General features: G+C 30.3%; 1 protein-coding gene across 2 annotated transcripts; it reads right to left on the bottom strand.

Moving 5' to 3' along the window:
* Window positions 1-996: 996 nt before the first annotated feature.
* Window positions 997-2,894, bottom strand: LOC109807328 (PTI1-like tyrosine-protein kinase At3g15890). 2 transcript variants are annotated; one of them, XM_083075684.1, is made up of 4 exons: window positions 2,690-2,894; window positions 2,416-2,566; window positions 2,076-2,338; window positions 997-1,763 (listed from the first exon to the last, which is right to left on the bottom strand). In XM_083075684.1, coding segments are annotated over exons 1-4 (1,092 nt in total). In that variant the 5' UTR covers window positions 2,692-2,894; the 3' UTR covers window positions 997-1,087. The 2 variants fall into 2 exon arrangements, with proteins under 2 accessions (XP_082931810.1, XP_020225438.1); XM_020369849.3 differs by having other exon boundaries at window positions 2,694-2,894.
* Window positions 2,895-15,199: the final 12,305 nt, after the last annotated feature.

Raw genomic sequence — 15,199 nt, 5'->3', positions numbered from 1 at the left:
GCTATTTAAGTAAACTGATTATGTGACGTCTATAATTCATTGATCACATTATGAATATTTCAAGAGACATCAAGATATCCATCAACAAATGTTTTAATAAATAAAAAGGAAGATTAATTCAAAAATAATTTTTTGACATTTAAATTTAATTAAATCATTATTTTCATATTTATTGAGTATATTTATCCTTATATAATTATATTTATAATAAATAAATATTTTTAATTTATTATAATATATTTAAAATTTATATATATAAAAGAGACTCATGTGAGATCACTTGATTAATATGAGAAATGAGAATTATAAATATTGAATTTTATAATAAAATTAATTGAATAAGGCATTATGTGATAAGAATTTAACACATCCTTTTTTCTCTTCAATTATTTGGTATTTTGGGGTAAGTAATGGACAAGTTGAAAAAAAGTTTATTTTTGTCCTTACTAAATATAATTTTTTATTCAAGGCATTTAGTTAACTTGATCAAAACTAAAAAAAAAATGAAATAAAACCATATTGACATTTTTTTAGTGTAATATATCAACTTCAACGATATGTATAATTAAATTATAAAGTAAAAGAAATATAAAACTTAAATTAAAGTATATTTTATAATATAGTTTTTAAATAAATAATCATTATAAATATGGTATAATATTTATAAAATGTATCTATTAAATATTATGTTTACTATATATTAATAAACAATTATTTAAAAAAAACACATTTAAAAAATACAAGACACTGAAATAGGTTAAAATGATCCAAAAACATAACTGTAACCCAATTTTAAAATACATTAAACCTAGTTTCAAAATCGAAACATATAAAAATCAACCACTAATAGAGTCGAGTCGAGTTAACGAGACACAGTGAGTTATACTTATCTCTACCAAACTGTTGGAAACCAATTTGATGGAAGATTATGTAAAAGAACTAAATAAGAGTTAGCCTTAAAAGAATAAGATGAAATGAATAGTCATTACGGGAATATTGTAGTTTGGAAGTTGACTAAATTAGCAATAGATAAAAAGGCTTCACAAAACAAATAAGTTCATTACATGTATATTAATATCTTTAAGCTTTAGCCTATTTTCTTGTTATCACTGCGCTTGTATGGATCCTTCATCTTCTGGACTTCAATGGCACTAAAGACACCATAGCTAGCACTTGCATCATCATCATCATCATCACTAGGTTGATCAAGTGCCAATAGTTCTTCATTATATTTGATACTATCTATCCTCATGGTCGTGACTTTCTCATCAGATTCATACCCTTTGAGAAGGTTAACCACTTGCTTCATATTTGGTCGCTTCTCAGGCTCACTTTGCACACAAAGAGCAGCCACATTGATTGCTTGTTTCACTTGATTTTCATCAAAGTTCCCTCTGAGTTTTGGATCAACAAGATCCCTGAACTTTCCTATGCTTATTAAGGGCTCGGCCCACTCAGTTATTGTTCTCTTAAGCCCACCAGGGAGCTTCTCTATGGGCTTTCTACCGGTTACCAGCTCCAACAGAAGAATTCCAAAGCTATACACATCACAACTTTCGGAGACCTTTCCCCACATGGCATATTCAGGGGCCAAGTATCCCAATGTACCCTTCACACGAGTAGTCATGTGGCTAACTCCTTCTGGGATTAGCTTTGCAAAACCAAAATCCGCAACTAGAGGCTCAAACTCTGAATTCAGAAGCACATTACTTGCTTTTATGTCCCTATGGATGATGTGGGGTGTCACCTCACGGTGCAAGTACCTATACCAACAACATCCAATATATCAAAATTTGAACACAGGCATGGTTAAATTTTATTTACTAAGTACCATACAAGCTACTAGTATTGTTTATGCTATTAGATGTAGCGTAGGACTTGAAAAGCAAAGGGACTTTTTTAAATCATAAGCTCATATATGTGTAAATGTTTCATTGATATATGTGTAAATGTTCTGAATTTATACCAATAGTATGGTGTATCATAGCAATAGATAATTTCATTGATATTGTAATTCAAATGAATGTTCAAAGATGGGGAAAGTAAGTTGTAGAATGAGTGTGGTGGAAGCTTACAGAAGGCCCTCTGCAGAGCCAATTGCAATCTTCATTCTCCTTTGCCAATTTAGTTGCACATCAACAGCAAACTGGCCATGGAGATGAGAAAGCAGGCTGAGATTTGGCATGTAATCATACACTATGAGCCGTTGATCATCCCCAACACAATAGCCCCTAAGACCTAGCAAGTTTTTGTGCCTAACCCTTCCAAGAACCTCAACTTCTACTGCAAATTCCATCTCTGCCTTAGAGTTCATTGCCTTCAGTTTCTTCACTGCTATCTGCCATTAAAAGGTAACCATATATATAAGACTAATGGGAAAGAGACTGAATTTTGCACTAGGATTCCTATTTTTACCTGAAGACCATCATTGGTTCTTCCCCAATAGACACTTCCAAAACCACCTTCACCAAGCTTGTTATCATCACTGAATCCGTTGGTAGCCGCATGCAACTCCTTGTATGTAAATATTCTCCATGAATTGTTAATTACGCCAAATGATGTTGGCCTATACAAAATTACATGCACAATTTTGATGATCATGCGAACAACTACTATTATGAGAGCTAATAATTAGTTTGCATATATAACGTTGAAAATCAGAAAATAGAAGTGGAGAAAGGTATTTTACATACAGTTCTTCGACCCTATCTGAGCCACAGCAACTGATGGAGGTTCCCATAACTGGCACAATGTTAATTAGGAGAAGACGTGCTCAACTTAAGGAGCTTGTCTCCGAATGAAATTTTGTCTTTTAAAGTACTAAAGTCGTTTAGTTTGGTCCTCTCATATCCTACTAGTAAATGCCGGCCGAACGACTTTGGCCGGCTAACTCAACTTTTCATTTCCTTTAACAGCTATATAAAGAGGGTTGGATTGGAATATATAAATATATATATAGAGAGAGAGAGAGGGAGAGAGGGGGAGGGAGAAAGAGGAGAAATTTATTTACTCTAAAAGGAAGTCTACTTGAATTTATTTCACTTGATAACACATGTTTTATATCAAATTTTAACGATCCAACTATTAAATTAAAAATTTTGAATGTGTAGATCAAGTTTAAATTTTTTTTAAAAATTTAAAAATCATATGATACTTCGTTATATAGATTTGAATCAACATATAAAATATTTTTATGATTATTTATTAATTTAAATTAATAAAACAAAATATCAAATAATTTTAAATTTTTAAAAATTTATAAACTTAATATATACATTAAAAACTTTTAATTCAATAGTTAGATTGTTAAAATTTGATATAAAATATAAATTATTTAGTATAATAAATTTATCAAACTTACTCTTAGAATAAGTTAATCTCTCTTCTTTTATATATATATATATATATATATATATATATATATATATATATATATTTTATTAAAAGTAATCTCATTCAAGTTAGATAGAATTATTATAAGTGATAATACTCTATTTATAAATATTTAACTATATTATATATATATTTAGAACATAAATTTGAAACTACTTGTTAAATTGAAATAATTTTGTATCGGATTCACGTGCCTATGGTCCAACATGTATAATAATAATAGGTACTTTTTAAAATCATAGATATATAAATATAGGTGTAATTGCAACTTAAGATAATATGCCCTTAAGATTCCCTCTTTAGCTGTTGTCCTCGAATTGGTCGAGAGTATTATCGTCTACAAGGAGCTAATCACACCACACTGTTTTTTATTTTGTTATTTTAAAAAAAATCTCTTTTTTTTTTTAATTTTTAGAAATGAATTAAAAATTATGCATGTATACGTTGGTTTGATGATACATGTTACATATACATAAGTAAAGTAAACAAAAAGATATTGATCTATTTGTGTTTGATTTGGAACACTTCTGTGAGGCCACTTGAGATATATATACTAATGGGTACAATTGTAAACTTGTTATTTTAAGATCAAACTTTTTTGATTTTTTATTCTTCAATTGGGAATTTTCATATGTACAATTATGAGATCAACTCTTGGATTTAAGATGCTAGTTGTGTAAATTATGTAAAGTTTTCTCAAATGGCAATTTCAAGATTCAGATTCTTGATGTTAAATGAGTTAGCTTACAGTCATAGTTCACTCTCATTATGAATTTATGATAAACTACTGTTTAGTATTTTAAAATGGCACTTGATGTGTGTATTAAGTATTTTATTTTAAACTAGCTAGATGTTAACCCGGGCAAGACATTTTATAATAAATTTTTTATAAGAACTTCGGATTTTCTTATAATAAGTATGAATTTAATTACAGATTCATTTATTTATTTTTGCTGAGACTTCAGATCTTTTCTTATACTTGGACCGAATTATAAACACAATAATTTTAAAAAGCTTCTGCAAACATTTTTCCAAATCAAGTTTAATTGCCATGAAAGGTTGGCGCAGAAGAAAATTAAAGAGGAAAGGAATACAATGTTTAGATTTACAAATTGTCCAATTAAGCGCACCGCAATAAACAAAATGGTAGAGTTTCATTTGCTGATATTTTATTCACTATGTAAAACACTATTTACTATTCTGTTTTAAATATTACCTTCCTTTCGATTCCATGTCTTATTATTGGAACGTGAACTTCGTTTGTTTTTTATTTGAAATCTTAAAATATTTTTGTTAGATAGTGTTTCACTCAACATACATGATGGGTATCATTACACTTGTCATAGAAAAGTTAGAATCAATTGCAAAATCAACTTTTTTCAATATATTCTATATTAGATGTAATGACATCTGACATATTATGAGTCTAAAACAAGTGAAATAACATTTGATATAAAAAATTTTATCATATAAAATCTTTGTCATAAAAAGTTCTTTTTTTGCACAAGTTAATGACATCATATTTACGGTGAAGTCCTACAAGAAGTCAAGAGAAGTGAGTCAAACTTAAAGAAAGAATGATTAAACTCTTATTGAATTTTTTGTTATTTTAGTAACTTACTTTCTCTTATTTATTAATATTTTTCTTATAAATATTTTCCTTATTTTAACCTTGTATTTTTAGTTAAATAGTGTAATTTCTTGTCATTAGTATTTTAGAAGGACGTAACTAGAAAGAAATAAAAATTTAAATTTATTAGATTTAAATGGTCTATATGGGCATCTCATTGGACACATGGTCCAATGAGCTAGTCATCCATTTGCTTGGGACAAGCAAGTTAGATGTCACTTTCATAGTAGAGAGAAGATGTCTCATGACCCATTCAAGACTCTAACAAACTCTAACAAATACGTGACTTTGTCTAGTCACACCAAACATGTAATTAAAGTTAATTATTTTAAGTTCAAGCTGATTTACCTTAATAACACTCGACTAAAATTAGTCTAATTTGAACCATAAGTTAATCAAACTCTATATATATATATACCTTCCATGTTGTTCGTCACTTTTTAGCATTTTATGATAATTAACATTAATTTTTTTCTTCCAAAAGTCTAGCTTTCTCTCTCGGAGGAATTATCTCCTTATGAATTTTTATCAAATAGTTCTTCCTTATAACAAGTTTTTCACCTTTTTTGTTTATCTTCTCTAAGAAGTGGCACAACCCATATTCCTTCTTCCTCTACCCTTTTCAAGTTTTGAAGCATATAAGTCTATGGAAGAAGATTACAAGCACAATAAAACTAGTTGAAGAGAATCATTAGCTATCTCTCCAATAGTTCTCATCACTAATATTTCTAGGAAGTGTATTGTTGTTAAAAGTAAAGATATTTGACCTCGAGTTCCTTCTTGCCAGATGTTGAAGAAAAAAAAAGTCTCGTTTTAACATGCCAATTGGACTAATAGCAAGTTCTTATTGATCTTGAGTTTTGAAATTTTCAACTTGAAATTGTATGCAGCACAAAGTTAAAATATTAGTCAACTTCACCCATGTATCCAAAATACTAAATGTCATTCAAACTTGATATGGTTGCATTTGTATGTTTTTGCATTTTATAGGATTAATTTAAATCTTTTACATATTTGCGGAGAAGATTTTCTTTCATATCTCTGTCGTTGAATTTCAAAATTTGCAAAATGATACAAGTCATCCCTTTCCAAATTCTAAACGACATTCTAAAAGTTTAAGGGCTTAAAGTAATCGTTGAATTCAAAATATTCAACTATAAGTAGATAGAAAATGGTGATCAACATGTCTATGTTAGTTAGCTGAATAGGAAATGTGAGTATTAATTGTAAATTATCTTGATATCGACTTTGAAATTAGAAAAAAAAAATGACAAGAATAACCTGCCATCTTTTATTTGCCAAATAAAGAAAGCGTTTTTTTGCTCACAAAGCCCATTTCTGCAACCGATTGATTCTGAAACTGAAGTAAATGAAAATATTTAAGTTCATCATATTAAAAGGGGCCTAAAATCTTGTCAAGCACCATAATATTTCTGGATCCCAGAAAATAATCACTATGACATTTATTATTCAAGAAAGTTAACAACTTTTTAATTTTTAGTACACTTTATTATTAGTGAATTTATGTAGATTATTATACAGTATTGTGTTACTATAAAAATCAAGAGATATTTGTGTAAGATAAAGAGAGAGAGAAAAGAATGTTGAATGAAATTTTGTTAAAAGTCAAGAAATGTGAGTATAATTTGTCCAATATATTTTATAAGATAATAATAATAATAATAATTATTATTATTATTATAATCTATAGACCATATATATTAGACTATTGTTTTAAAAGAAGTTTTTGAATAAAATAACAACGACAATCAAGCCTTTTTCTTTGTAGGTAGGATCAATTATGTTTCTAAATGAAAAAGAAATGAAAAAACAAAAATATATTTTTGTCATTACTTTTGGACTGATTTTTTTTTTTTAAGTTATTAACATTGATGACTTGCTTCATTCACTAATTTTTCGAACTATACATTGTCAATGTAAAGTTTTTTTACACTGACAATCAATTATATCCTTTAATTGTGTCATGTCATTATAAATAAATTTACTTTTAACCGTGACATGACACAATTAAATGATATAATTGATTATTAGTGTAAAAAAAATTTTACACCAGCAGTATATAGATGATCAAGTCAATTTTTTACTTAACTGTTTGATTTGATCCAGTTTTATCATCGAAGGTTACCAACATTTTTTAAATTATTTTGGACAAGATTAATTGAAAATAGGCTTCCCTCTGCTGCTTCTTTGGGTTGAGCCCATGTTTTAGTGTCAACTCTGTGATTTAGTCAGACCATCCAAATGGGCCATTTTGATTTTGGATAAAAATTGGGTTTTAAGGTTAATCTGGTTTGTATATTGGTATAAAATAATACATGTTCAATATTTTTACATATATTTCTTGCTTAGTTTATTGGGTAACTGGGCCGTGGAAAAAGAAGAGTGCGGCTATGGGTCTTCATACTTGTGGAGTCTTAGTCGTATTGGTAACATAGTGTCATTATTATACCTATGTCTGGGTTTCATTTCACTAAGCATGCTATATGAGTTTGACCTCAAGGATTAAATTTACATATAGGTTAAAAACCTCTTTTCGTCTCTGATAATATTTTTTTGTTTCAATTTAGTCTCACTTTAATTTTAGGTCTCAATTTAGTTTCTAACAATTTAAATTATTGTAATTTGGGACTTCCGTCCAAATGATTTAAACGGGGTTAACTCCTGCTGACGTGGATGTCAGGTGGATGCCATGTAGATGCATAGGTGGATGCCAAATGTCATGAATATACCTGTAACCAGAACGGTCCGTTTTGAAACTAGAACGGCCCGTTCTGCATGCACATGTTATGTGTTAATTTTGCAACTGGAACGGGCCGTTCCAAATGCAAATTTAACACAACATGAGTGCAGCAGAACGGGCCGTTCTGAAACCAGAACGGGCAGTTCTACCTTTAAAATGAGCCGTTCTGAATTTAGAACAGCCCATTCCAGAACGCCAACTTCATGCTTTTTATTGTATTTTTTTATTATATCTATATTAATAAAAAATATAATAAATAAAAAATATAATAAATTAATATTCATTTATGAATAAAACTATAAAAAAATCAAATAAAATAAGACCTTTCAAAATCCTTCTTTGATTTGAACTTATCCAGTTCAAAATCTTGACTAAAATACCGCAATGTGATTCAAAAATTGAAAATAAAAATTTATAATATATCATAAATTCAAAGACAGAAACATGGTTCAGAAACTGAAAACAAAAATTCAGAACATAACATATACTAAAAAAGTTCAAAGAAATTATTGAGAAAGGAAATCATCTGGGTAACGCTGAAGGGAAACCCTAAACAAAAAAAATTCAAGTTGTACCTCCTCAAGAACAAGTTGTTATTGTTGGGGTACATCGTCAATGACTTCGAGGGGAAACACCATTTCGTTTCATCCTTGACTGTATAGTGTCAATTTCGTAGTACGTGGTTCACTCTAATTTGACTAACAATGAAATAAAACTTGTTACCATTGTCCTTAGTGATACACTGCATCGTCTTTAATGATACACTGTATAGCCCAAATGTTTAGCAATTAAAGTTATCAATCCCCATTAACAATATTACCAAATCTAGTGTTAGAAATTCTTTGTAGTTTGGTTTTTTTTTCACGAAATTCTGGAACCAGAACGACCCGTTCTGAAACCAGAACGGCCCGTTCTGGTTACACTGTTGGTGTGTTAATTTTTCATCTGGAACGGCCCGTTCCAGATTCAAAATTTACACACCAATAGTGTAAACAGAACGGGCCGTCCTGGTTCCAGGTGTATTCAAGTATTTTGGGATCCACCTACGTGGCATCTACGTGGCATCCACCTGGCATCCACGTGGCCACCAGTTAACTCCGTTTAAATCATTTAGACGGAAGTCCCAAATTGCAATAATTTAAATTATTGAGGACCAAATTGAGACCTAAAATTAAAGTGAGACTAAATTGAAACAAAAAAATATTATAAGGGACCAAAAGAAGTTTTTAACCTTTACATATATTACCATAAGTGTCTTCCGCGTTATTCTATAATTAAAAGTGGAGTTTTTAATAACATTTATAATAAATGATCCTATTTTGCTTGTGTGGTGGTATATTTGAAATCCAATTTCATCGCAGTAATATTTCATGATATTTTTGGTGCTTGAATATAATGACAACCCTAATAGCATTCTTAAAAATAATAAGAGAAAAAATATTTTTCTCAGGTGTATTTTATGTTGAAAACCGATCTATTTTTGACCTTACATTATATTTAATTGCACTCATCTAGACCAAATATAATATTTGATAGATTAGTGTTAAGTCTCAATTTTACCTCTTTTTGGATGAGATTTATTGAACAAATTCCATTCATCCTTTGAACCATTGCAATATAATTGTTCTCTTTTTGGTTCATTTTGTGTGCAGATATAACTAACCCAAATTCATCTAACAATACCTTAATCCACCTCATTTTTTGTGCAGGTATTGAGTAAGAGTGGAAAGTTGAAGACTCTTAGGATTGGAAATCTAAGAAGCTAAGGAGCAGAGAAGAGGTTCTGCGCCGGGCGCAAGGTGATCCGCGCCAGGCGAGCAAAACAGAGTATCTCACCTCTGGGAGCCATTGCGCCGGGCTTGTCCTAAGGCAGAGAGTATCTGGAAGGCCCCGCGCCGGGCGCGAAGACTTATGCGCCGGGCGCGAAACCCTAATCTGACTCCCCAAGCTCGTATTTGAAGCCATTTTCGGGGGAGAAACCCCCATTCACACATTGGGCGCCTCCAGGAGCTGCGGAAGGGATTCCCAGGGCTTGGGATCGTCCGTGTGCGGATCTTTCCTTCGGTTCTTCACTTCCTCTTCCATCTCTATTTTGTATTTGCCCTCTTTGTTGAGTGGTTTCACCCATTTTTGTGGGGTTAGATGTAACCAACGTACTCTATTGTAATCTTTACGGTTTTAATGATATATATACATGTTGTTTTATTCGTTGTTGTGTTTGTTTCTATTCTTAATGCTTGCTTTGGATTTAATCTCATTGCATGATATAGGTTCCATTGGGTATTGGAAAATAACCCTTGAAACTAGCTCTGAAACAAATGCCTAGTGGGAAATGTATCTAGGAATGGAGCTTAGCCCATTAGTAGTCTTAAACCCTAGCCCGTAATGCGGATGTAGATATTGGGTACTCAAGGGATTGATATTCAATATCCACATCTAGGCTCTTGCTCTAAGGGATTAGGTTTGAGTAAACTTATGGGTTGACTAAGCAATGAATTTAACAAGAGATTAAGGATACATTAGTGTTACGTTCGGTGAAATCTGACCCCCACAACCTCACAAAATCATTACCATTTCTACCCTTTTCCACTCACAAACCATTATTTATTTATAGCTTTCATTCCAGTAGTCATGCTCTTCGATTCATATACATGACGAACTACAATTTGGAATCATTCTTTAGTCACGAATAGTCATTAAATGCTTATTTTACCTTCTAATCCCTGTGGATACGATATTTTTACTACTTGAACGGCCGGTATACTTGCCGTGTTTGAGACCGTTGATGGAATTAAACTAAATTTCAATTATAACAAAAGTACTTCAACGGAAATCTCAACAATTAGCGAGTTTTTAGTCTTATCAAACATGTTCCTTTATAATCAAGTTTTAGAGAAAGTAACATCAAAGTGTTATATAATAATAAAAAGTCTTGAATATATTTAAATGACTAGATTTTTAGTGGTAGTATATATATATAAGGAATCTCTTTATTTTAGGAGTAAGTCTACTTAGACTTATTCCATTCAATAACTCACGTTCTACATCAAATTTCAATGATCTAACCGTTGAATTTAAAGTTCTTAATGAATATATTAAGTTTGCAAATTTTTAAAAAATTTGAAAATCATTTGATACTTCATTTCATTAATTCAACTCGATAGATAATCATAAAATCATTTTATACATTGATTTGAATTAATGAAACGAAGTATCAAATGATTTTCAATTTTTTTAAAAATTTACAAATTTGATCTATGCATTAAGAACTTTAAATTTAACGGTTGGATCGTTGAAATTTGATGTAGAACATGGGTTATTGAACGAAATAAGTCTAGGTAAACTTATTCTTAAAATAAACGGATCCCTCCTCATATATATACACACACATGCATTTCACCTTCAAAATGTATGCTTTTACTTTGGAAAAATATACTCAAACACTTTGAGTATTCGCTAACTTAGGTATCATAGTCATTTTTGTAAGTACAACCACTGTTTGTAATCTTGAAGACCAAGGATTTAGGATTGAGGACTTTTGATTGAAGACTTTGAACGGATACTTCTTAAAAAATACACTAAAAAATTCAATAGTTTGATATGATTGAGAGATTCTTCACTTCACTCCTTTTTTTTAGTGTATTCAAACTCTTTTTAAGTATAAAAACAAAAAATAGTTGTACCAAAATCTCTTGAATTTCTCTTGATATCATAGCAACAAATAATAATTTTTCTCTCTAATGTTTATGTAGACCATATTAGGATTAGTTGATGGTGATGAAGATGTCATCAATTGTTCAAGTGTCATGATGGTGTGTAACTACAATGACTACTTGTAAGCACTTTAACGCTTATTACTCAAAGTAAGTTTTATCTAATAAGGTAGAATGACTCAAAGAAGAAGACATATGTCACGAGGAAAATCTTTTATAATGATTTAATAATTAAAAAATAGGCATGTGAGTTTAGGTGAAAATTGATCGTTCACTTGTAAGTATATGAGCATCTCCAACACTTTTCAAATAAGAATTCCACTTTATTTTTTTTAAATAGGTCCATACATGTATCAATTTAGCAAGTTCTTATACTTTACAACTCAACAACTAGATAACGAAAAACATAAATATAATTACCTAAGGTTATCATGCAAATAATCGCTGAAGATACATGCAACAATATGTATATATGTATGTGTAAACTTCATCAACTGAAAAATAAAGTAAGCCCCTCAGTGAGACTATAAATATAAACTATACACATGTATATATAGTAATCATTGGACTAAAAGTATAAACCTAGTTTTTTGGTCAAGCAAAAACTACAATATAGCTACACTAGGATAGTTTAAGCAACACTACTATCCGCTAGTGTGGATCCCGAAAATTGGCTCATCCTCCCGCTTAATCTTGCCCTGCTTCTATAATAAGTATGATTATTGCAGTTCAATCACAAGAAAACATGTAAAAGTAAACTTTGATTAAAAAGAAGCAACATAATATAGAAACATCAAGTACATGCACATCACCCAAACTCAACAAATAGTCTTAGCTGAATCTCTAAAACATCAAGTACATGCACCATAACTCTTCTACTTAACCACTTACAACATGTCAACTCAACATATAGGCAACACAACACATAAAAAACTCAGTCTCATACCAACTTACAACACCATCCAACTTAACAACATGTCAACATTTCCATTTACAACAGAACAATACAACTTCTCAACATATAACTACTTAGCATACATACAACACAATATATCAACATCACAACATATACACAACATAACAACTATATGTGTCATTGTGCATTTCCAACTAAAAGATCTTTTACGATGTATGTGAGTAATCTAAGTGGTTTGATCCTACCGAACCAACTTAACAACACAATCTTTTTGAGCTTGCTAGTTCAACAACAATTTTGGATAAAAATCCATAACATAACATGGTTTCTTGAATTTTTTCACTTAAACTAGGAAAGATCAATATTCCTGTTAGGATTAGGATAACTTAGGTATAAATATATCACGATCTTAGCATGAATAAGGAAGTTTAAATTAGTTCATTGACTGTTCTCTAAATACTATGTCTCTTCCAATACTTTGTCCCCCAACCTTATATCTTACTTGGTTGGTCACTTCATACACATATTAATTATAACAAGTTACATTTATTTTTATTTTTTTCATTATTAATAACATTATTATTATTGTTTTTAACACTAATAAATAATAAATTTTAAGTATTCCCACAATTAATAGTAATAGCGTAATTTGACCATACATAATTTATAAATTAATTAAGGTCAAATATTTTCAAACAATAATCAAATAAGTCAAACTTAAATGAGTCCAATGTCATGAATGCAAGTTAAAAAACAGGTTAATTTAGGTGCAATGCTTTCTTATGGTATGTTTCTTTGTTAGTTTTTTTTATATGTATATAAAATTTAGGTTTATTTCTTTAAGTATGTTTGTTGTTGTTCTTTAATTAAAATTAAAATTTTCATTTGATAATATATATTTATATTTAATATAGACTTTAATAATATATATTTATTAAATATAAATGCATATTATCAATGTAAAATTTCAATTTGATTGAAAAACAATATCAACCATACATAAAAAATTGCATATAAATTTTTCCTTTTCTTTAGGTTAAAATTTTCTTTTATGTATAAGTTATTTAGTATTTGAAGAAAAAAAAATTAAATGTATATAAAATCAGTTATCTCATCTAATGAAATAGTATATTTGTTAAAAAATGTGTTATGTAAATTTATTTTAAACCTTAATTAAAAAGAAATGAAGATTGAAGAAACATAGTGGTACACTTCCCCACAGCATAACAATACTCACATGTGATGTTGATCAATTGACATGCATTAAGCTTCAACGGCTAGCTTTAAAATGCACCGTTCTTAAAGAAAACCTTAATTATATAAGATGAGAAGGCAGTTATTTAATCATTGATAATGATATCATGATATGGGCCTTATCTAGCCATATACACAGGCCCACAAAGAGTTGCCACTCTTCTCGTGGTATTCCAAGTTCAAGTCTTGCCTACACTGTCATCATTTATATTTGGGAATGTTTTGATTTGACGTCAAGTAGCTCATGCCTAATGGGCACTCACAATTATTGGTACCCTCATCCACAACTTCCTCTTTACAAAAAACCGTCACCAACAAGAATCCCCAGGCATCATAACCAAGCGATTTATTTCATTATAATATATTTGAACTTCTTCTAATCACTTCAATTATTTAACGTCGTCAAAGGTTGAAAATGAGTTCGTGTTGTATAGAGGTGGATTAATTATTTTGACGTAGGCCACCCAATGGAGGATGTGAGACACGCCATGATTAGTAGCACTCATGAATTGGTCCAAATAGTTGTGTGCTGATCCTAATGGAGCTTACTGTAATGTCATTTTGCTTTCAGCTGTTTAAGCGTATGCAAATATAGTTCCTATTGTCACATTTTGCTCCTCTTTGGAAACACACATGAGGGAAGCATTGAATTGTGGGAGAAAGCTAATGGTGCCCCCCTCATAAATATATATTCACCAATCATAAATTAACCAACATTGATCAAAATCAATATCATCATGATCAATTACATGTATGGATATAATGAAATAGTTACATGACGACATCGTTATAGATAAGGAGAGAGGGAATACCAGACAAGGTTTCCTGCGGCATTTGCACATATGATAACAATATTCATGTCTTACTAAATTTTACCCTTTTAGGCTCTGTATACAGCAACAAGATATTCTTGAATTTTCGTTTTCTTTCTTTTTTTGATATGCAGTTTTTGTTTTCTTTTTATTGATACCATATGTAGAGCTTTCTTTAATAATGCAAAGATCTTTTAATACAGACAATTTCGTTGTATCAATGTCAATAAAGCCTTAACAACGACAATGAGTGTTATGCGATTTGAAAAACATACAAGCTAAACCAGTTAGACGCATAGGACCATATTTATCCCAATAAGTTGCCATTTTCATTATCATAACAGATGTTACTTCCACTTGTGAAGTTTTGCTTCTTTCATCCTAATTCTTAAAATTGCAACCTTAACTAACTTCTTACTTCGTTTGATCATTATTGGTATGCATCTGCAGCTTTCATCGTTTTCCTCAATTTTGTTTTTGAAAAACAACTTCAATTTCCAAACAAAAAAAAAATGTTTGACAAAATGACTTTTCTCTCTAAAAATAATGACTTCTGAATCACTAAAAAAATAAGCACTTATTTTTAATTACGTAAGAAGAGATGGGGGAGGCTGTGACCTAAGGCAAACAGAGCCAGCCAAATTCTGCAACAAACTCGATCACCCTTATTCCTAAAGAGTAGAAATCCAATGATGTAGCACATATTTGAAGGTAAAGTGA

Source organism: Cajanus cajan, chromosome 5 (genome assembly GCF_000230855.2).
Source record: "Cajanus cajan strain Asha chromosome 5, NIPB_CcT2T_4, whole genome shotgun sequence".
Lineage (NCBI taxonomy): Eukaryota > Viridiplantae > Streptophyta > Magnoliopsida > Fabales > Fabaceae > Cajanus > Cajanus cajan.
Note: the sequence above shows the minus strand (reverse complement) of the source record. Positions and strands in the feature narration are given on the sequence as shown.